General features: G+C 44.0%; 2 protein-coding genes across 10 annotated transcripts in view; one reads left to right on the top strand and one right to left on the bottom strand.

Annotated features, from left to right (window-relative positions):
• Positions 1–18660, top strand: part of Tmigd3 (transmembrane and immunoglobulin domain containing 3) — a 76145-nt gene extending 57485 nt beyond the window's left edge. For 4 of the 6 annotated variants that reach the window (XM_063281089.1, XM_063281090.1, XM_017590568.3 and 1 more), the window contains 6 exons: positions 2710–2811; positions 4669–5010; positions 6543–6609; positions 11539–11639; positions 12148–12215; positions 14225–14340. In XM_063281089.1, coding sequence (XP_063137159.1) covers positions 2710–2811; positions 4669–5010; positions 6543–6609; positions 11539–11639; positions 12148–12215; positions 14225–14236 — 692 coding nt within the window. In that variant the 3' untranslated portion in view covers positions 14237–14340. Of the gene's footprint in view, positions 1–2709; positions 2812–4668; positions 5011–6542; positions 6610–11538; positions 11640–12147; positions 12216–14221; positions 14341–18196 lie in introns of those variants that run through there. The other 2 variants (NM_001302749.1, XM_017590570.3) reach the window with 2 other exon arrangements.
• Positions 16899–22634, bottom strand: C2h1orf162 (similar to human chromosome 1 open reading frame 162). Of its 4 annotated transcripts, none has more exons than XM_017591328.3 (6): positions 22534–22634; positions 19053–19100; positions 18292–18349; positions 17640–17731; positions 17342–17391; positions 16899–17076 (listed from the first exon to the last, which is right to left on the bottom strand). In XM_017591328.3, the coding sequence occupies exons 2-6, from the start codon at positions 19087–19089 to the stop codon at positions 16933–16935; spliced, it is 381 nt and encodes a 126-aa protein (XP_017446817.1). In that variant the 5' UTR covers positions 19090–19100; positions 22534–22634; the 3' UTR covers positions 16899–16932. The 4 variants fall into 4 exon arrangements, with proteins under 4 accessions (XP_017446817.1, XP_038959750.1, XP_038959749.1 ...); XM_039103822.2 differs by lacking the exon at positions 22534–22634 and adding an exon at positions 21827–21964; XM_039103821.2 differs by lacking the exon at positions 22534–22634 and adding an exon at positions 20245–20381.
• Between the last annotated feature and the right edge of the window lie 1142 nt (positions 22635–23776).

A 23776-nucleotide genomic window follows, 5' to 3' on the forward strand; every position in this document is an offset into this window, starting at 1 on the left:
TGTGTGTGTGTGTGTGTGTGTGTGTGTGTGTGTGTGTGAGAGAGAGAGAGAGAGAGAGAGAGAGAGAGAGAGAGAGAGAGGAGATACTGCAACGGAAAGAGATTTTTATTACTGCTATTTTCCAACTCTGCTAGAATTCACATCAGATCACACTGGCTCTAAGTCTGTGAACTTGGCCCACTTACTTAAACTACTGTCTGCTCTCCTTGTTTGTAACATATTCATGCCATGTGGATGTGTAGATGTGTGGCAGGACATTTGTAACAGCACACATGTTGAGGTGAGAGGACAATTTTGTGGAGGTGGTTCTCTCCATGTGGGTTCTTGGTAACTATTTGTTTTTTCCTTGCCTGAATCATAAAGGTTAATCATAGCCTTAAGAGAGAGGAACAGAATAAACAGTTCCAGCTAACACGGACTATAGGCATCTTCATGCCCCTCTCTTTTTGTTTTATTTGATTTTCCAGTTTGAGACTGAATCTCATATAATCTAGGTTGGCCTTGAACTTGATATATAGCAAAAGATGACCCTGATTCTGTGACCTAGACAGAGCAGGAGGAGATAATAAATGCTTACAACTGTCTATGCTATACAGAAAATAATACTGATTTTTAAAAACTGCAGTCCTTATCTCTGTCAATACTAGATAGAAACCAGTCAGTGTTACCCAGAGATGGCACACTCTGTAATTCTGGCACCTTGGAGATGGAAGCAGGAGGGTCCCAGGTTCAGGGTCATCCTTGATCTCTCATGAGATTGACTGCTGGATCAGACATCTGAAAGTGTGACTCAGGTGTTGGGAGCCATTTGCTTGCTTCTGAGTAAAAAGTCAGGCAGCGTCAAGGTGGTCAGGGTCTCCTGGCAGATTTCCCAGCCTGCCGAGGCTTGGAACCATAGGAGGGAGGTACACTTGAAGCTCAAGGCAAGGTGAGGAAAGTTCTACTGACCTTGTTGGAAGGAACAGGGAGGCCTCTGGAAAAGAAGCAATTGTTTCTGCTAGCTTATGGTTTGGTTTCCCACTGCACTGTGAGGTATAAAAAGGCTATGCAAAATAAACTTGGAGGCTGCTTTGGTGTTCACTAACAGCCCTCCCAAATCTATCTCTTGTCTCTCCCTCTGTTTTTTACCTTTCCTATAATCATCCTCACTCCCCTCTCAGACACTGTTTAAACTCGTGCCAATGGGCTCCGACACACTCAGGCATGAGTGATAAGGTGCTATTGGCAAGTTGTTTCCTTTTCACGTGAGGCTCCCCATTGCCTGCTTGAGTCCTCATAAAATGATGGCCAACTTCCCCAAGGTAGCAGCACAAAAGTCTGAGGTAGAAGTTTGTATCACCTTTGAAAGACACACGTCATACTGCCAAACTCTAACCATGCAGGCTGTCCTAGTTAGGGTTTTCATGGCTGTAAGGAGACACTATGACCAAGGCAACTCTTATAAAAGATGACCCTTTACTCACCCCAGTTCCTTTTGGTCTGTGTTTTGACCATGGCAACAGAAATAGGTTATGATGATACCATTAACACACCTAAAACAAATAGCTAATAGCATGGACTATCCGGGCACTGTAATGAATTAATATGTTATCAGACTATCCGGGCACTGTAATGAATTAATGTTACCATTTGCTAATAGAGGTCACTCAGCCTTATTTAATCTATAGCCTTCTTTCTAGTCTTCTTCTTGTCCGCACGATTTATTGATTGATTGAGAGAGAGAGAGAGAGAGAGAGAGAGAGAGAGAGAGGGAGGGAGAGAGGGAGAGGGAGAGAGGGAGGGAGGGAGGGAGGGAGGGAGGTGGAGGAGAGAGAGAAAATCCATGAGGAACAGATAATATAATATAATGTAGGTAAAACCCCATCATAATGCAAGCTGCATATGCTGAATTCCCATGAATTAGAGGAAGGTGCCCCTTTCTCAAGAAAGGCTGCCATTGCACAATGCAGAAAAGCAATCTACTTCTGGGCCTTGGAGGGAAGTACTAGCTAGCTCTAGGGTGTAAGAAGAGTGATCCAGCTTAAATTTGAGAATTTAAGGTGGTTCAAGAATTGTCATGGCTAGTGGTCAGAATGTGTGCACCTATTAGGAATCAGGAGCCACTACTGCCTACTTGATGTGAAGTCCCAGCTCTATTCAGAAAAACTTTCTAGAATCTGGAAGCCCCAGCCCCAGATGCTGACCGCTTCACTCGTGTACTCGAGCTTGCAAGCACATTAGCTTCCGACAGCCATCATTCTACCTCTAACCATGCTCCCTAGGTCTTCACTGCAGTTTGGGACTCAAGTTAGCTAAGGATTTCTTTGCTGGGATTTCTCCCATCTAAATAGGAACTGGGCCTCCTAAGAATGATGGGGGTGGGGGAACAAGAGGCACAGGCTCTTTTAGCACACGGCAAAAGAGGGGGTACAGTTGCCCACACGAACATGTGCCAGTGGTGGTGTCTATAAAGTGTACTTGTCAAGTGGGTTTCATCAAGGAGGGGGTTGGGCCTCTGACTGCTTTGGGCTCTTACGGGAGCTCAGATTTTCAGAGTTGCTGCAGAGATAACATTCCATTCATGAGTGATAGCCCTCCGATGGGTTCCCCTTGCACAACCGCACACAGCCCAGATGGCCCTGCAGAGCAGGATTGCTCAGAATAGCTGGGGGCTCTCCCTTTACACAGGATGGAACCACTTTAACTCAATCATGTGTTCCCCTCAAACAGATCCAGGGTTCCTGAGATCCTCCCTCGAGTTATTCCAGCTGAAGGCTCACTTCCTTCTCAGCATGGAGCCCCTCCTACTGCTCTCCTTGGCTCTCTTTTCCGGTAAGATGTTGGTGAGGAGCCCTCTAAGCCACAACCTTCTGAGGCAGCTAGAGCCTCCTGTCTACTTAAAGCCCCTGCTTGCTGTAGCAGTTTGAAGCATATCAGCAGTTGGAAGGGAGAACAAGAAAAAGTGAAAATATATCATGTTAACAGGTCCTATCAAGAGGTCCTAGGTTCTTGCTTCTGATAAGGGAGTTGTGGGGAACTTGAAAACCTTCACTAATAATAGGGCTCTGCAGTTTTTTTTTTCACTGTCCTGAAGTCTTCCCCTCCCCCATTTCTTCCCTCACGTGTCTGCGAAGATACAAGCAGACCTTCTTATCTCTGTTCTGTCTAAGCCTGACACCAAAGACAGTAGTCAGAGACTGGACTTGCCCCAAGCTGTGTCGCCTCTCCATTGTGCCCCCTTTAGATTTATTGCAGATCTCTGTGGGTCAGCATCCTTGAACTGAGGATCACAAGATCTTCTCGTCTGGTTGTGATGAGAAGAAATTGACACTTAGGATATGAATTTGATTTGTAGGAATGTGTTAACCTCCTGTAAGACACTGGAAGCAGCCTCTTGGTGGTGATGGGTAGGGATCCTGCAATATACACTTGAAGGCTGAGAGTGATGGGCTTTCTCGTCCTCTCTCGTCTTTTATCAGGTATTTTCCAAGCCGTAGTGAAGCTGAACAATGCATGCATTACTTCCCCATTACGAAATATCCTGCTATGATAAAGATACTGGCACTAAAGCTGGGCAGTGGTGGTGAATACCTTTATTCATACAACTCAGGAGGCCAGCCTGGTCTAAAGTGCAAGTTCCAGGACAGCCAGGATTACTTAGATAGATCCTATCTTGAAAACAAAAACAAAAACACGAAAAGATACTTACATTGGTCTTGTATGGCAAGTTATCAGATCCTAAAATCAGAATCCTTTTATTTTCAGTCCTCTGCAGCCAGAACAGGCCTCCTAACCTTTCACTTCCTTTTAGTGGCTGCCAAGATAAGGTAGGAAGCTAGGGGCAGAGCTAAGGGGCACAGCAAACCTCAAGCTCAAAGATCCTTATGTCCACATTTCACACATTCTCAGACTCGGAGGACAGACTTCTCCACGGGATGCTGGGAGCTAAGCACATGAATTAGGGCTACCTACATTCAGGAAGGTCTGTCTTCTTCCCTTAGTCTATTTTCTCTGTAAACACCCATATAGAAACATCCAGAGATTTGCTTGACTGATCTAGGCATCTCTAAATCCAATCAAGCTGACATCAAGATTAACTATCACAAATCCCCAAATAAAGGTTTCTTCAGAGATGGCGTCATTCTGGAGATTCTTTCTGGCTTACAGATGGCTGTCTTGTGACTTCACATGGCTTTACCTAACAAGAATTTAAATAAGAACAGCAGCCATATTGGATTAAGAGGTACCCTAGTGGGGCCAGAGAGATGGTTCAGCAGGTAGCTCATACCTGGAACTTCAGTTTCAGGAGATGTCATTTTCTGACCTCTGGGTGCTGGGTAGAGATTGGTGCACTTATATAAATGCAGGAAAAGAACACTTATAAACACAAAATATAACAATTTTTTTTTAAATTTGAGAGCACCCCAATGACATAATTGCTTCTTAAAGGTCTTGCTTCCAAGTGCAGTCATAACACATTCTGTATAGCGAATTGGGTTTCAACATATGAAGAACACACACAAGTCAAACTGTAATACTGACCATTTATAAATGAGCAAAATCTAAATTCCTATTAATTATCTTCCAGGCCCCAGGGGAGATTTGGTGTGTTTTCAAGAATAATGAGCTCTGTGTGTGTGTGTGTGTGTGTGTGTGTGTGTGTGTGTGTGTGTGTGTGTTTGTTCACAGATGCCATGGTCATGGATGAAAAGGTGAAATCAGGCGTTGAGCTGGACACAGCTTCTGCAATCTGTAACTATGACGCCCACTACAAGGACCACACCAAGTACTGGTGCCGTGGCTATTTCAGGGACTCGTGCAACATTATTGCCTTCACCCCTAATAGCAGCAACCGTGTGGCCCTGAAAGACACAGGAGACCAACTCATCATCACTGTCTCCTGCCTGGTCAAGGAGGACACAGGCTGGTACTGGTGTGGTATCCAGCGGGACTTTGCCAGAGATGACATGGATTTTACAAAGCTGATTGTGACTGACAACAGAGAAGACCGGGCCAATGGCCTTTCACCTGGTAAAGAGACTGGCAAGGGATCTTTGAAGGGTAATGGGTGTTTGCTGAGGTAGTAAAAACTCACTGAAGGATCCAGGTCTGGTGGTGTGAAGGCAGAGGTGTTCAAGGCCAGCATGATCTATATGAGTTCCAAGCCAGCCAGAGCTATAAAGTGAGACCCTGTGTCAAAACAAACTAAAACCAAAACCAGACAAAACCCAAAACAAAAAAAAAATCTCATTGAAGGAAGTGGTTACCAACTCAAGTGCCTCTTGTATTATTTGAGATAGCCTGCTCTCTTGATCCCACTAAATACAATGGACTATTGTTCAGGTAGAAGTTTGTAAGAAAGAAGAGTGTCTAAGTGCTAGGTATGCTTATAACTTCCCTTCCCTCCCGGCATCCCGGCTCACAGACCTTGGAAGAGGCTAGAAGGTCTCATAGACCTGAGATCTTCGTACTGATGGTCAAGGCTTTGAGGCTGTCTTGAAAGCTCAGCCTTGCAGGTCTAGAACCCTGGAGATGGCTCCTTAAGAAGTGAGTGAGGCTGCAAAAGAGAGACTTGGGTTTCTTGTAACAGTGCAGCTTAAAGAATTTAATAATTTATATAAATTAAATATTGTGGTCAAATTTGCCAGCACCCAGTTTTACTAACGTGGGATGTAATTGTATCTTGGAGGCTACTGGGAGGGACTGGAACCAGAAGGCCAAAGTTTTGTAAGATAAATAACTGCGACTTTTAGCTGTAGCTAACTCTTGGGGTCTCCCAATGTTCAAAGGTGCCTTCTCTAGAGGCTGGAAAATTCTCTAGCACCTGAAAGCCCCCGTCTTACAGGCAGAGAGTAGTGGAAGACATGGACTGTTCTCTCATTGTTCCTATTTTGGGAAGCAATGTGTTTTCCTGTCACTGCCTAGAGCCCAGTGGCAGTAGGAAAACACATTGGAAGGACTTGTGAGCAGCCTCACAGCCACCTACCTCTCCAGGTCTTGTGCTGGGAAGAGTCTTACATTTAATCTACCGGTAACTGATTCAACAAGTAAACCACCGAGGGGGTAACATCCTCGCTGGCTGAGTTCCAAATCATGTGTGTCTCTTGAGGTTTAGGCTCAGGAAAAGAGGAGTCTTATCAAAACCTGCTCCTTTAAAGAAACACAGAGGAGGCTAGGTGGGTCTCCTCTATGGGTTGGTAGCAGCTATCAGAAGGAGCTATGTCACCGGTTGATCCATTTCCTAATGATGCGACTGTCTATTTGATACATCAAGACTTTTCCCCTTGGGAATGAATCTAGCCTGGGACTCTAACCACAAACTGCTCTTAGCCTGCACAGGGCCTTTATGCAAATCTGGGAAAGGTGCACTGTGGGTTGGATTACAGCCCCTATTCACTCCAGGCTTGTCCCCTGTCCACAGCACGTTTATGCAATAGTTAGTGCTGTTTTATACAAAAAGCCAAGAGTGCACATCCTCCCTGGAAGCCAGGTGGGGATGCAGCTGGAACCAAAGGAAGGGTCTTCGAATAGGCTTTGTTACCAACACCTTTTTTCTGATTCAGGCACTTCAGGCAACAGGACCCGGAGCTGTAAGACGTCCAAAGCTGTTCAAAAGGCAGAGGGCTCCCGGTGAGTCGGGATCTGAGGAGATGGCTGGGTCACGGGTATGGATGGGGCGAACCACAATATAATGTAGTGACTGGGTTACGACTACTACTTTTCAGCTGTAGTGTTTCTCTACCTCGGTCATCTTTATTGTAATGGTTTGGTTTCTTTAAGAAGACTATCTTTTTTTTTTTTTTGTTTGAAAGCAGCAGAAAATAGCCTCTAGTTTATAACAGGGGGCATCATCCTAAGGAGAGAACTGTCTGAAATACAGAGACAGGGATCAGGCACCGAGGACTCATCAGGACTCTCTCTTCGCCTCTAGCCATTTTCATCTGATGCTGGCACGTGCATCCACCTCCTCATCTTTCTGTGTCACTCTTCCCTAGTTCTCTTCTATTTTTCAAAACGTTTGATTCATTTTTATTTTATGTGTATGATTTTTTTGCGTGTGTGTGTGTGTGTGTGTGTGTGTGTGTGTGTGTGTGTGTGTGTGTGTGTATTTGCGCCCGGTGTCTGTGGAGCCAAGAAGAGGGAGTTTGGTCCTCTGGAACTGGAAGTAAAGATAGTTTTAAGCCGCCATGTGGGTGCCGTGTGCCACCCGAGAACTGAACCCAGGTCCTCTTTAAGAGCAGTAAGTGCTCTTAACTTCTGAAACATCTCTTTTTTGTTTTGTTTTGAGACAGGATCTGAAAAAGTTTCCTTCCAACTTCTTATGTTGCTGACCATATTGACCTTAAACTTTTTTTTTAACTTTTATTTACTTTTTATTAGATTTTTTTTTTTACATTTCAAATGTTATCCCCTTTCCCAGATTCCTGTCCATAACCCCCCATCCCATTCACCCTCCTCCTGCTTCTATGAGGGTGCTCCCCCACCCACTCACCCACCCGTCACCTCCCCACCTTGACATTCCCCTTCACTGGGGCATTGAGCCTTGCTTGGCAGGGCCTTAAACATTTGAGGCCTCTGCTTCCTCCTTCTGAGCCAAGGGATTATTGGTGTGTGCTACCACACCCAATTCACAAGCACTCTACCAATTTGCCAGGGACAGCATACCATGACAAGGACTGCCAGCAGTAGGCCGGGATGGAGACATGTCAGAAGCCTGTGGCTGCTCCTTGTAAAGAAGGATGGTGTCTGGGACCCTGAGAAGCAGGAGATACCTTCCTCCAGGGGACCCGACATCTGAAATAAGGGACTGCCTGCCTGCAGAAGGTTGGGATGCAGACACCTCAGTAGCCTGAGGCAGCGCTCTCTCTCTCTCTCTCTCTCTCTCTCTCTCTCTCTCTCTCTCTCTCTTTCTCTCTCTCTCTCTCTCTCTCTCTCTCCATATATATATGCATATATAACTGTATATATGCAGTTATACAGTTGTTTCCATTTCTTCTAACATTAGCCCTGGACAACAGCTGTATAGATTTCATTTGTGTTTGACTGCTTTTCAGTTGGCCTTGGTGTACATAATTATTCTATTATATCTGACTTTCCTATTTCTCCTCCTGCTCTGGTGAATTCTGTGAAACTAGATGTTCCTTGATGTAACAATCCTTAAACAATTGGAAATTGAGGCATAGGAGCACAGCACAGCACAGCCCTAATGGCCCAGGTGCAGGCTGTGTGTGCTCATCTGGAAACAATGTAATAACTGCACAATGGTAGTTCCAGATTAATGCTTGACTTGCAAAGAAAGTTTGAAGAAATTATTAGAAAATGAATTAGAGCCAATATTGGGACCCCAAGAAAGGAAAACAAATATTGAAGTTATGAAATAAGTTTTGTATAACATTTGAGAATGGTTCCTGGGTAAGGAAGTATAGAATGCATAAAATTATATACTAGCAAACCTAAGTCAAAATACTGGAACTCTTACCAGAGTCGTTGGGTGCAAAGAACAGAAAGCTAGCAGAACTACTGAGTCAAGGGTTAACTTGATTCTTTCTGACCACTGCCTGGCAACCTTGCCCATGTCATTTATCATTCGAGCTTCACAGGAAAATGAAAGTAGCTGACCTTGTTCTGAGCTCTGAAGTCATAAGTTAAAGTATAATAAGTCAAAAATTAAAAGTTAACTAATGATAAATTTACAATTATTGTTTTAGCTACAGGTCTAGGAATAGGGGAAGTTTGAAACTTTGGGGAAAAATTGTAATTCTTTTTTTTGTTTATAAGATAGTTTTTTAATAGAAAAATAAGAGAGATGGACAATACAAATGGCAATAAATATATAAAAATGCCCAGTATAATATCATTGAAAATAAACATTATAATGATATGTGATATTCCATTCATATAATGTCTCTTATTAAGAAAACAAGCACCTCAACAGCTTTACCACACACCAACAAAAATGAAAATGCACAGGAAAACTTACAAAGAGCATTGGATATTCAACACATGCACATACACACACACACACACACACACACACACATACACACACACATGCACACACACACATACAAACACAGAGATAGACAGAGACAGGGAGATACAGAGAGAGACAGAGAGACAGAGAGACAGAGACAGAAAGAGAGTTACAAACACATATGTGTGAAAATAACTTGGAATGACTTGGAATAAACTCAACCCAAATAATGAAAATCCACTACAGTGAAAACTTCAAATACTTAAGAGCAAACCGAGCTACCATATGCAGAGATTAGAGCAATTAATACTTTTCTATCTTACCCATAGCAATCTACAGATTTACTGACATCCTCCTCTAAATTCTAGTCCATTCTTATGTAAACGAATAAGTTAAATTAAAAAAAAATTAGGAGCTTATATGACCTCAGAAAAGATCTTCGATAACCAAGCCTATCCAGGAAATGCAGAATGTTAACTACATAAATAAGACTGATGGTACACGAACACGATAACAAAAGCACCATAGTAGGGGAACAAAATTGGCATATACATCAGTGGAACAGAACATACAATTTTGATATAAACCCATATAACTGCAGCCACTTTTTCACTGAAAGTGATTAAATGGATCCATTTGACAGAAGGCCATCTCTGGTAAGTGATGCTGGAAAACTGGGTAGTGATATTTGGAAGAGTGCAAATAGATTTATATCTCCCATCCTGAGCAGAAACCAGCTTCAATGATATGGAAGGCCTTAGCAGGTCATGAGAAACTTTGAACTACCGGGGTCAAACTTAGAGAAAATGCTTATAGATATAGGTAGAGATATAAGCTTACTCAATACATTTAGATCACCAGGAGAAAAGGGGGAGTAATTAACCAGAGAGACTGGGTACAAACCAAAAGCCTTCTGCAAAGCAAACAGTCTATCAAGACAAGACACAATCTTTGCCAGCTATACATTGACAGGAAGATGTTATCCCCAGAATATAAAATGGTCAAAGCCTGAAACAAAAAAGCAAACAAAACATACACACACACACACACACACACACACACACACACACACACACACACACACACACATATATATATATATATATATATATATATATATATATATATATATATATATATAACCACAACCATATTTCACATCCTTAGTCATCAAGGAAATGAAGACAGAAATTATTTTTAGGTTTATCAAACACCAGTGAAAAATTTTATCATCAAGAAAGAAATTAGCAGCTAGCTAGTTTGCTCCCCAGAGGAGGCTGTATCCTGAGACATAGCAGAGGATCCACTGCACCCAGCATTTGGTAAGAACCACCTCCCCCAAAGTCCCACAGCAGCTGCTCGGGGCCAGTGGACTCAGGGACACACAATCTCCCTAAACTTCCCACTCGCCAAATACCAACGTCCTTTCACCTGATCCTTTATTAAAAAAATTGAGATGTTGTCTACTGGTTTGCTGTATGTTGCTTTTACTATGTTTAGGTATGGGCCTTGAATTCCTGATCTTTCCACAATTGTAATTCTTAATTCTTTGTGGGATGTGGTTATTCTTTTGAATTTGGTTTAGCAATGATTATACAATGTCTTTTTTTTCTACCTGCTTTTGGAGTATCAAGAAAATACTGGGGCAAGAAAAAGGCTAGAGAGCATGTGTGAGCATGTGAGAGCATGTGTGAGCATGTGAGGAGCAAGTGGAGAGTGAGAGCAAGGTGTGCATTAGATGTGTGTGTGTGTGTGTGTGTGTGTGTGTGTGTGTGTGAGAGAGAGAGAGAGAGAGAGAGAGAGAGAGAGAGAAAGCATGTGAAGAGTATGTGAAGAGTGAGTGAATAGAGAATGTGAGGTGTGTATGGAGAGTGTGTGTGTGAGTGAAAGGGGAACTCACAGAGGTGTGTAGGAGTATGGGGATTCGAGAAAAGAAAAACGCACAGGAGAAAAGCAGAGTGTACAAGAGAATGCAGGGTGTGTGCAGCCTCAAGCTGTGAGCAAGCGAGCGAGCGAGAAAGAGAGCAGAGAGAGAAAGAAGAGAGAGTAACTTTAAGCCTTGAAAAATTGCCTGTCAGTTTGTACCTGAAAAGTAGTCTGTGTTTATTTATTATGCACCTTCCAGATAGCCCTGCTTCCAGTTGAGAACACCGATCCTGTGTGGAGGCTGGACTTCAACACCAACTAAACAATCCTCCTGCTTGTATGTCTTCTCTCTTCTCTCTTGTATGTCTTTCCCTTCTCCCTCTCTCTTCCTATCTGCTCTTTTGTTTCTGCTTTCCTTTTCTTTTTGCCATAGCAGGTGACACCCATTTATAGTTCCTCAGTTTATCTCTCCCTCATTCTGAGGAGTGGCCAAAGTCTGTGGTTTTCCACTCCTTGTCCCCATTTAACTTCTGGGGAAGGGATCACTGGCCCAGCTTGGTCAAATGCCTATCAGATCCAAATAATGTGGTCCAAAGAATAGGACCACTCTTCCAGAATGTAGTTGTCAGGAGCTACCGGGGCTGGGATGGAACTGGTGTGGGAAGAAAACCAAAAGGTCTCCTTCCAAAGGACCTGATATCTGATGCGGTTTCTTCTAGAATGTCCATTCTGATCGTTTGTGTACTGATTAGCGGGCTGGGGATCATCTTTTTAATCAGTCATATGTCCAGAGGAAGACGAAGCCAAAGAAACAGAGGAGGTAAGCAGCCTGGGGGGTGGGGGGGGTTGGATCTAGAGTTCGAGGAGTATCTTTCATGTGAATAAATGTGGCCCTCCTCTTACTGCCTAGTCACTTAGGTGCCAAGGCCGCTAGCCAGCCTACAGGCTGAGGAGGATGTAATCCACCCTCCTTGTGACAAAGGCGTTATGAAAGGTGGTGGAAGAAGCCTGGTAATCTTAAGTGGAGGTAGTTGCAGACAGGGAAGAAGGAAGACAGAGCTAACATATGCAGGTTCCATATCTGTAGGGCTACTTGTATCCCCAGCACACTACCCTTGGATAGGAGCCTATTATCCTTACTGCCTGTTTGAAACATTTTGCTCACTTGTAGGGATGGGGACAAGGCTCTTGTCAAATGATGGAGCCTCTCTAACCACCCTAGTTGGGCCAGCAAGTGTGCAAAGGTCTCCTTGCCAAGGGATCTGTGCGGAGCAGGTGGGCCTGAGATCTCGGCCCTTAGCTTTGTGTCTCTGTTTTCCCTTGGACAGTTACTGGCAAAAGCATCAATAGAAACCCACAAGCAAGTCAAGCTCCGTCCATGGTCTCCATCCCCTTGGTAAGTTCCATCCTTAATTGTTCAGTTCTGCATCCTCAGCCCCAGCAGAGCCCTGTCTTTAGTTCTCCCCTTTCATAGAGAGAGGACTGTGACTGTATGTCTCTGCCTGGGACACAGGCAGACCTTATCATCTGGAACGTTCTCTAGGTCAGCATGTGGTGAGTTCACCATTCTGCTAAGCTCTGAAGAATTTGAAGAACTGAAAGGATGCTGGCTGAAAGGATACCACAAGCCTCCTTTTAGCCAAGGCAATGCTGTTTGCTTTTGTCTTTTTGCGTTCAGAAAGCACGGAAACGCCTTGGACAATGAAGATGCTATGAGATAAATTACAAGATAGCTTCCAGTCACCTGGGTTTGGAAACACAGAAAATCATTTCAGGAAAATAATGATTAAGATAAAACAAACAAACAAAAGCCTCAAAACAGAAACCCACCACCATCACCAAATCCCAGTAGCACCCTAATGACAAAAGACCTGTTAATGACACACAGTGGGCCAGTGCCTGGGGGAGCCCCGAGGAGCTGAGATGTGAAGATAAGTCTTCATGGTCTCAGGCTGCTCTGTGAGATTTGGGTCTCATGCAGATGCAGAGTAAGCTCTATACGAAGGTAAAGGAAAGGCTCCCACAGCAGTCTTGCCTTTTTGCCATTTAGAAGCTTTGGGACCAGTGGAGGTGAGGGATATACAGAAAGCAAGGCCTTCAGGGCTTGCCTGGTTCTATCCTCTGTAGGATACAACTGTAGTTTATATTTATTTCAGAAACCTATTGTTTATTCTTAAAGATACGACCCTGGACGACATTTCTCTTCTCCAAGCTAGTTTTTCTCCATATAAACACTCTGTTTCCATACTCTTCTGAGTTTTTTACCCACCCATGACCCACCCACCTCACTCATACACCCTTCATTTTGCAAACTAGGAACATGCTAGTTGCTGAGGTTACAAAGACAAACAAAATAGATAGCGTCTGTCTTCATGGAGTGCATGATGTGAAAGAGGAGAACAGCTGAGCAGCTGTGGTACTCCCAGAAGCCCAGGCAGAAGCATCTCAAGTCTGAGGCCAGCTTGGACTACGTAGTGAGTTCTAGACTTGCTTAGACTACAGAGTGAGACTCTGTCTCATACACAAACAAGAAAGTGGGGTGGTGAGGTGGAGTAGTACAAACAAGCAGACACAAGCACAAATGTAAGCTTGTCAACTAGAATAAGCAAAGGAGACATGATGCTATAAATGATGGGACAATGGAATCCAAGGCTGTTCTCTTTAGCAAGGAGCCAGCAACCTGTTTTAGCCATGACCTGTTCCCTCATCCTTGGGAAAACAGCATCCTGAACTAAAATCCCTTCTACTTTTCTTATTCTTGGGCCTTGAAGCCAGATATATTTGTACCATCAAAACTCAGTGAGAGGGGAGAAAGCCCTAGGTATCAAGCTTTCCTACAGCTGACAAGTCTCATAGGGAAGACATCACACTCTAGACCTGAAAACAAACATTGGTGGTCTCAGGGCCAGTAAGATGGCTCAGTAGGTAGAGGTGCTTGTCACCAATCCCGTTGACCTGAGTGTAATTCCCAGTACTCCGATGTCAATGAGAACCAAGTTGTCCTCTGACTTCCACATGTGCTATGACACATACACACACACACACACACACACACACACACACAGAGAGAGAGAGAGAGAGAGAGAGAGAGAGAGAGAGAGAGAGAGAGAGAGAGAGAAGAGACAGAGAGAATAAATTAAAAAAAAAAAGCCTTGGGTATTTTGTTCCCGGGAAGCCTGGGAATACCGGGAGTGGCTCTTACATATATCCCTGTCTTCTGCCATCTAGAGAAGCTTTGAGGATGCTTAGGTTTGCTTGAAAAGATTCCCGAGTATGGGAACATAATCTTCAATTTAAAAGAGAGGAAAATAGGCTCAGAAAAGTGAAGTTTGTGGCTCTATGTTGACAAACACTCAGGCAAGAGCCCTCAACTCAATTTTCCTTTTCTGTTTCCCAACAAAGTAGGCAACGATTTGAAGTTCTTTCCACATGTCCTGACTCAAGGAAATGGCTCAAGCAGAACGCGTGTGACTGAAGATTTATTTCATTTAGCTCCTAAATAAAGTGATATCATTACAGTAGACTCTCCATGCCAACTGGTCTGCATCTCAGAGACTGACTCTGACCTTTCAGGATTTCTAAAGGACTCTGTGACCTTGCAGCAATCTTTTATGGCCGATGGCAACAGTGAGGCTCGGAAGATCTTTGGAGGAAGGCTGCCATTGAATAATCTCTCCAAATCTTAGCTCTCATGCATTAGATTAGCTACAGTGAAGAAGAGGTCACAGAATCTGGGACAAAGGGAAATGACTTATTTATTTTATTTACTAGCCAATAAATATCTGAATATTGTTGAAAATTCACCCCTAGGAGAATCACTGGATTCTCCTAGTTATTATTGGAAAAGTATTTATTGAAATGTTCCTAAACAGCATAATATTCCAACGCATTTCTGAGTCAGTATCAAATGTTTTATCCCAAAATAGAAGATCGATGGAGTCTGTGGTTCTTATATTCTCTTGGTGGAAAGACTCTGGACCCCAAAGCACATCCCCAATGAGGAACTGTCACCAGTGTAAGTGGGTGCTGCTTTTGACCAATGAGCAACAAAAAGGTGACAAATGACAAGTGTTTTTCAATCAGGAAGAGCAAGGCCAGAATGAGGCGTCATCTGTGGGAGCAAACAGGATTGCCACTATGGCACGTACTCCCCTGCAAGCTGACCATCTTCCCATATGGCATCCCTCCTGTTTCATCACTGACATCACTGACCTCATAAGAACCCTGCTACCCTGTGGGAGAAGTGCATTCATGTGTGTGCTTGGACATGTAGGGGCTGGAGGATAACCTCAGATGCCATTCCTCAGGAGCTGTCCACTTTATATGAGACAGGGTCTCTCATTGGCCTGGACCTTGCTGATTAAGCTAGGCTAGCTGGACAATGAGAGCCAGGGATCCTCCTGTCTCTGCCTCTCCAGCGCTATGATTACAAGCATTCACCAGTATGCCCCACATTTTCCCATGGGTCCCGGGATTCAAAGTCAGGTTCTTGCTCCTGCCAGGTGAGCCTTTCACTGATGGAGGCATTTTCTTAGTCTCAGCAGCACACAATTTGCTGTGCCTTGCTCCCTTCTAAGAAGGAGTAAGCTCAGCCCAGAATCCTCGAGTCCCCAGCCCTGTGTGAACGGGGTTGGAGTGAAGTTTGGGCGCTGATTAGATTCGGTATCTTGTCAGATTAGATCAGGGCTCTTGAAATGTCTCTGATGACCATAGTTCAGGTTCAGCCCCAACTCCGTTCTCTAGGGAGGGAACTCCAAGCACCTCAGCAGTCTGAGGGAAAGGGCAAGGGTCTACATGCCATACTTGCATGTTTCCTTGTAGTTTTTATTCTTCTTTGAGTTTCAAACACGCCTCCCCCCCGCCCCCACCAAAGCATTCTCCTTCTGCTACTGGCAAATTTCAGTCTTGCCCAGTGGTCATGTATTGAATTTATATATAGTCAATTTACCAGGGACTATATTCTTGGAGAAAAGTGTCTAATAATTGCTAATAATTCTTCAGCTAGGGGTAGGACTATGTGCCCAATTCATCTCTCCATGCCTGGGATTGCACAGGTCTTAATACTGTGATAATAGTTATGGGTTCGTATGTATGTATGTATGTATGTATGTATGTATTTATGTATGTATATATGTATGTATGTATGTGTGTATGTATTATTTGTGTGTGTGTGAACCCGCACACACGCGTATATGCATGTTTGTGTACTATGTTATGCACACACACCGCAGAGTAAATGTGAAGGCCAGAGGACAACTTTCTTGAGTCAGTTCTGTCCTTCCACCATGTGAGACCCAGGATTAAACTCAGGTTGTCAAGTCTGGTAGCAAATGTCCTTCTCTACCCCAATAGCACTTAGGTTTATTTTACAGATGTTTTCTTCTTGCTTAGTGCTTACATTTTAGATTAAGCTTGCATAATTAAGAAGAATCTTGCTGTTTTTTTCTTGGGGCAGTCTATATGATTGTCCATTTGTTTGGGGGAAATAAATGAACATGTTTAATCTCTCCTTTTGATTTTCAACCAAGGTTGTGATTCAAAGCTCTAATGCCATACAAAGGAGATAGAAACCCACATTTTAGCAGTGTTTTACACAAACGTACTTGGTGTTGACTTAGCATTCTGACCTTGATTTCTGGAGAACATAAAGGGACAGGATGACAACTAAGAAGGGACCAACCTTGGAGGAGGGTCTGCCATTATTTGTAACTCTTCAACTGTTTATTAGGGTTGGCTCCTCCCTGGCTATCATCAGTGTGCTTCTTTATCTTGAGCTCTATCCCCCCTTTGGAAAAGTTTAGGGGTGTTGTCCCTAAAGGGGCTGCTACCGAGTGAAAGCAACAGCCTCCTTTCCTCTGTCAGGGAAAGTCACTAACCACTGGTCCTTATGACTGACACCTTTCCTCTGTCAGGGAAAGTCACTAACCACTGGTCCTTATGACTGACAGCAACTGCACTAGATCAAGCCTAAATCACTCCAGTGGCAACTTTATATAGACTGTGGTCGCAAGTTTGTGGAAAACAGCAAAAGCAAACATACGGAACAAAACAAGAAAGCAGCATGTCGAAGGAGCTGAGCTGAGGTCCTGCATTCTGCCTCATTGGAGAGGCAGCTATGGGTCTGTCACTTTAATCTGAGAATAGACAGTGGGGTCCAAGCCTGAGGAGTGGTTTCTAGTCAAGTCATTGCTGTTTTCTTCTGAGGACTTGAAAGTCATGCTGGCATATGTGAGCGACTCCTTTGATATAGATGACAGCTTTTGAGGAGAAAGAGGAGAAACAAGTGAATTTAATTTGAAGCAAAAGATGTCTCTTTAAAAGTGACCCAGAAACTCTGAAAAGTGGGGACTCAAAGAGAACAGAACTCATAAAAGAGCCACTTGCCCAGAGTCCAGAAAGTGATGCCAACATTCTACTTCGAGAGGAGACAGAATAAACCAACTTCCCCCAAATAATTTGGTGTACCATTTCCATCATGCTCAGTCTCCCTCTTGCACCCTTAAAACACCAGATAGTCCTTACCTTGGTGGGAGGCTCTGAGTGAGGGTACCGGGTCTGGGCACTGGAGTTACCTGTAGCATACACCAGGAAGAAGAGGGTTGTCCTCTTACCAGGGTGACTGGAGGAGCCTCTCACCTTGGGTAAAGGTTAGTGGGTAGGGGTGTAGGGGTGTGGAGAGCAGCAAGGAGGAGAAAGGAAGGACCTGAAGGTGGATCTGCAAAGAGGGTGGGCCAAGCAAACCTTCCCTCCTCTTCCCCAGCGCTCACTGCTCTCAGTCACAGCAAGAGAAGGCTCATCTCGTCTCACAGAGACCACTCACATTTTCTGCAGCTCTTGATGAGGAGAGTAAGGATCACAAGGAGCAGTGTCAGCAGAACCCCAGCAAAAAAGGCCAGGATTAAGTGTTCCTTTCTGTTTTAGCAGAAACAAAAGGGAGTAGATGACTGGCTGGCAGAGGGCCCCTTGAAGCCTTTCTGGAAAGACAGGCTTAGCTTTCTTATGTAGGCTCTTACATGGGCTGGGCTGACGGGGCTTGCTCCCACCCACTGCTGGAAAAGAGGCATTTTGCTTTTGGGGCCCACAGCCATGAGACTTTCTTTTCTCTCAATCCCATTCCCAATACCCCACACCCCAGCACTGTGTGAAGTGTGGAGTGGGGATCTCTCAAATCTTGGGCAATGTTGAGTTCATACTGCTTGTAGCGCAGCGCCTGGGAAGCCGAGGCAGGGTGATTGTGGCAATTTGGAGGCCAGCCGGGGCCACATTGTGAGATGTGCTCAATCCCCCTCCCCTGCCAACAAAACAAAACAGAACTATTATACTCTTAAGATCAAACACTGAGTTCTTTCACCATTCCTGATCTCTTCTCCCACTCAGACTGTCCTTCCCAAGGTCCCAAGACAAAATGGTCAACAAAAAGCCCTCCAATGGACTGGAAATGCCACAAAGACCGGATAAGTGTATTCCTTTACTTGGGTTTGAAGGAATAGGGTGTAGAACTGGTCACTGGGGCTGCCGTGGAGATTGTTCCTGCAGAGAACATGGAAGGTATCAGTTTTGGGGGGATCAGTATCTCTGCCCTACTCCTGCCGTCCCTCTCGGATAAGACCCTGAGCACGACCACTACCCACGGGAACTTGCAAGCCGGCTACAACTCTTCAGAGGGAAGGGCAGTGAGTCTTTTCGCTGGTGCTGGGCAAGTGAACCCAGGACTGTTTGCACACTGGGTCAAGCCCTCTACCACTGAGCTACATGCTATATCTCAGTGAGACCTTTAAAATGAGAAGTAGAGCTGTACTTGAAAGGGTATACGAAATAAAGGAGCAGAGGTAGAGTGGGAAGCCCTGGGGAGATGTGGTTCTGACTTCAGCAGGTACTTCCCTACTTTCTCGTAACTGCCAGTGTGTGTGTGTGTGTGTGTGTGTGTGTGTGTGTGTGTGTGTGTGTGTGCGCGCGCCTGTGTGTGTTCCAGTGTCTAATCTATAGGGGAAGGAGCAAGAAGAAACAGGAATTAGATTTTCATAAACTACCAGCTGATCTACTCAGTTTAGGGGACAGGTCAGGTCTTCCTGATGCCTTTGTGTGCACTGGCTTCAGCAGTGTGGTGGTACCCTTGAATTCTACCTCAGAAACACTCTAGCCAACACTGCTCCCCATGGGGGCTTTCAACATAACTCTTCCTGTTACTAATTCACTGTAGCACCCAGGGAAATGATTTTTGTCCCGAACTCACTGATGGTGGGTTTAGGTGTGGAAGGAGTAGTTCCCATGCTGTCTTCTCCTGAGAATAAAACAGGTATTTTTTTAGTTTGGTCTGGGGTCTGAGCATGACAGTGGCACTCAATGGGGTTGGGGGTGGGGTTAGTTCAGAATGGGCTAATCCTTCTGTGGAGGGACAGTGATGTGTGTCATTGGTACTTTGTTCACCTGGACATATTCAATGACCAGAGAAGTTACATCGGAACCCTTTAGCTTAGCATTTACTCTATGCTTTTAGAGATAATCAGCAGCTGGATGTGGTTGAAAGTGTTTCTAATCCGAAGCACAGGGGAGGAGAAGTAGGAGGATCAGGAGTTCAAGTTCAACCTTAACTATGTAGTAAATTCCAAGTTAGCCTCTCTGACTTGAGACCCTAACACAAACAAACAAACAAAACTAAGGGGCTGGAGAGATGATGAATCAGTGCCTAGCGGCACTTGGTGCTTCTCTAGAGAGGACCAGGGTTCAGCTCTCAGCAAGTACATGCTCACAGCTATCTGTAAGTCCAGTTCCAGGGAATCCAACACCATCTCTCCTGCACCAGTACTGCATGCATATATATTCAGGCAGGCAAACACTCATGCACATTAGTAAGACATAAGTAAAAAAAAAATCAAGAAAATTACTAGCTGTGAGGTTGTATAAGACTCAGCGTCTCTCTCCATCCCCCTCACTCACTGATTCAATCACTCAAAAACACAAAGCAAAAATCCAGCACCTTGGGGGCCACCACAACTGTATTGCTTTGGTACACCTGGTGGCTCCTCCCTTGTAACACATAACGACATACGGTGCTTCCTTAAAGTAACATCTTTGAGATGCAGGATGGCTTTTCAGACACGTCTGCATTGTCACTGAACAGATACTATTGAAATGAATGCAGAGATGAGCTGGAGAGATGACTCATCAGTTCAGAGCACTGGCTGCTCTTCCAGAGGACCCAGGATGATTCCCAGCCCCCACTGGCAGCTCATAGCCACCTGTTAACTCGCATTCCAAGGGACGAGACGCCATTTTCTAGTCTCTTTGGGCACCAGACAATCATGTGGTACTCAGATTACACCCAGCAAACCACAAAACTGTAAAGCATCTAAAGGCAGGAGAGTACCATTGCCTGGACTCCTAGTGCCCATTGCTAGCTATGTGAATTCCTTTCAGTTACTCACTGTGTTTTATTAAAGCTGCCTGAAACACTTCTTCCCATCCAAGGCCAGATCTCTCTCCTGCTCAGAATTTTCTGTCCATTCTTGCACACTTCTAAAACCCTTGTAGTGGCGATAGACCTTTCTGAGCTGTGGCCTCCTCGCCGTGTTTGCAGAAGATACTTTGTAAGATACTGTAAAGATGTCAAAGACCAACCAGAGCCCCAACCCCTGCGTATAGGACTGTTTATTTCTGGAAGTTCTCCTTCATATTTTCAAATAACAGCTGGCCAGAAAGAACTGAAACTGGAAAGCAGACCTGTGTGAAAGCACACCACTCAGTTCTGATCGACCGGACCGACTTTCTCCTTCTTCTGTTTTAAGATTTTTATTTTATGTGCATCAGTGTTTTGTCTGTATGCATGTCTATGTGAGGGTGTCTGATCTGCTAGAACTGGTCTTACAAATGGTTGTGAGCTGCCGTGTAGGTGCTGGGAATTGAACCCGGGTCCTCTGGAAGAGCAGCCAGTGCTCCTAACCACTGAGCCATCTCTCGAGCCCTGGAACTGAACTCTCTTAATCAATCTTATGCTTATACAAATATTTTTCAATGTTTTTAATAATTAACGAGACAGGTACTTTAATATGTAAAATTTCAGCTACAACCTTTTTTTTTTTGTGGCTACAACTTGAATTCAATTTAGGCAAATCCATAATTTAAAAAAAAAAATCGAGGTTCTACAAATTTCACTGAATCTTAAGGCAATTTACTTAGAAAAATTCCATAAATGGCTCACGTGTTTTAATCAGTCAGCTTTCATGAGTGAATATGTCTGTCCTTAGATATGAGGGGGACTTTAAGGAGGACTCCTGTCCCTAAGCGCCATTAAAGCAGGAGCAAGGCAACATTATACTGTAGCTCGCCAGTCAGCATTTCTGTGTCTGCCACTATCTGAAGTGGAAAGTGCTGACAAGAAAACTTGGTGGGAAGTCTTGTCTGTGAGAACAGGAAGACCACGGTCCATGGAGGATGAGCAGGGGCAACACTTTTTTTAAATCACTCTTCTGTTCCTTTTGAAATTTACGTTGGTCATGTGAGGCGGTATGATTTTAATTCCAGCAATTGGGAGCGAAAGGCAAGTGGAGTCTGTGGATTTGAAATCAGCCTGGTCTACATAGTGAGATCCAGGCCAGACCAGTTACTATGTATAGGGAGAACCCACCTCAAAATAAAATAAAATAAAATAAAATAAAATAAAATAAAATAAAATAAAATAGTCAATGGTATTCATTGTAGAACACCATAAAATATTAGCATATTTTCTTGTATTTTATTATAGGATACATTATATGTTTTATAAAATATATTTAAAGTATTAAAATGTATTTTTCCTGAGGAGTGTGAATTACCACTAGACCTTACATTTAGAGCTACTGAAAACCTCTGCTTTTTTGCAGCAGTGGATCTATATGAAGAAGCAACCCAAAGAAATATCACATAAAAAATCCTAGGCCACCCTACTGTGATAGACTAAGTCTTAGACCACTACCACAGAGAAACAGATACTTACAAATCCAGGTAACAAAATGCAACAAACATATTTACCTTCAAAGGCAACAATCTAGCCAGGTGTGGTAGCACTCACTGGAGAGGCTGAGGCAGAAGGTTTGCCATGAGGTCAAGTCTAGCCTGGATTACACAGGATCTGTCTAAAATATTCAAAGGGAGCCTGGCATGGTGAGTTTACATCTTTATTCCCACAAGTTGGCAGAGGCAGGCAGATCTCTTTAAATTGAAGGAGAGCCTGAGTTCTAGACCAGTCAGGGATACATAGTGAGACCCTGCTTAAACGAAACAAAAGAAAATAAAACCAACTAACCAATCGAAATTAGGGCAAGAGGGATGGCTCAGCAGGTAAAGGTATCTACCCCACAACTCTAGAAACCTGTACACACACACACACACACACACACACACACACACACACACACACGCACGCACACACGCACACACACACACACACACACGCACACACGCACACACGCACACACACCTTTTAATCACAAAAGAGAATAGCAATAATCCAAGCATCAAAGAATAATAATCTAAGCATTTGGCAGAAGCAGAAAGATGAACCAGAAACGAAGCTGTTTGCAGTTTGATCTGGCATGAGAGACTCATACTCCACACTGAGACCTGTGCTATGCGGCCATTCAAATGCAATCCTTCCCCCACCCAAATAAGCAGCACATCAGAAGCCACTACACAAATGATTCAACTGTCCTTTGGTGAGCAATTAGAAAGGTCTTTACCTTTTCAGGAAAGTTCCAGTTTTAAGGTGCAGCTCTGAGACTTAGCCTTTGACTTTTCTGTTCCTAGTCTTGGTTTTCAGAGATGATGTCACTGTCACCCTCAAGCTGTGTTGCAAAGATATGTTCAACCTCCAAGGCACTGACTTCCTCTTTGAGGCCAATGATATTTTTTCCCCTTTCCCTCATTTCCTTCTTTTTAGATTGACTCTCTTCTCACAGAGACTAGGCTGGTCTCCACCTCCTGTGGATGATAATGACTTTTTGATCCTCCTGCCTCCAACTCCTGCATGCTAGGCTCACAGTCTGAACCAGTATGCCTGGTTTGTGCGGTACTGGGATTAATCCCAGATCTTCATGAAAGCTAGGGAAGCACTCTACCACCGGAGCCATAGCCCCACCCTGTGCTACATTTCTAAAGGTCCTGTAAGCAATGAGGGTTGCTTGTTTACACTTTCACACATGAATGCCAGAAGACCCAGGAAAGGTCATTTCTAGGAAGGAGTTTATTGTTTAACCTCCCGGAAGTTACTGATAGCAGCATGACATCATCACCTTCAGCAAGGACTTTGTAATTCCATGTTGAAATAGAAAAATGAAGAGTTACGGGTCAAAATTAAACAATGGGCTGAGAACTCAAGTGTGTTCAGAGCATTGAAATACCTTTTGAGGGAGCAGAAGATTGATTCACTTATTTATAAGCATTTATTAGTAAACTAGTATCCGGCAGATGCCATAAACCACCCGAGGATTGAAGGATGGGATTAGGCAGTGTATTTGGGATCTTGACATGGCGCAAGGAGTGGGTACTGGTAGGAGGAAAAGCACTAAAGAGTTAAACACAGATGGGCTAGAGCTAGAGTATGGAGACCTTTAAATTTAAACCTGTATGCAGTCATTAGCATACAGTTGCACTGAAGAGACTGCACTCACATAAACCTAGATGGTATGTATCACTCACCTGGTATGGCCTCCAGTTGCAATCAAGAGAGTTGGATGTAGTGGTATTCCTATGAATCTCATCCAAGCTTGAGGGCCTGGGTTCTCAAGGGCCAGACCTTTTTGGAGAGGGGTTAGATTTGAGAAACATGAGCTGAATGAGGTTGCCACCAGCAGAAACCGCATACTATTCTAAACTTTCTAAGTAGATGTACGGTCTGAAATTGTGGTCAAAGCTACAAGTATCTATCATGGCTGTTTTACCATTTTCAAGTCCTGTACACAGCTGTATAAGATGTGTGTGCTA

The sequence above is a fragment of the Rattus norvegicus genome, chromosome 2 (assembly GCF_036323735.1).
Source record: "Rattus norvegicus strain BN/NHsdMcwi chromosome 2, GRCr8, whole genome shotgun sequence".
Lineage (NCBI taxonomy): Eukaryota > Metazoa > Chordata > Mammalia > Rodentia > Muridae > Rattus > Rattus norvegicus.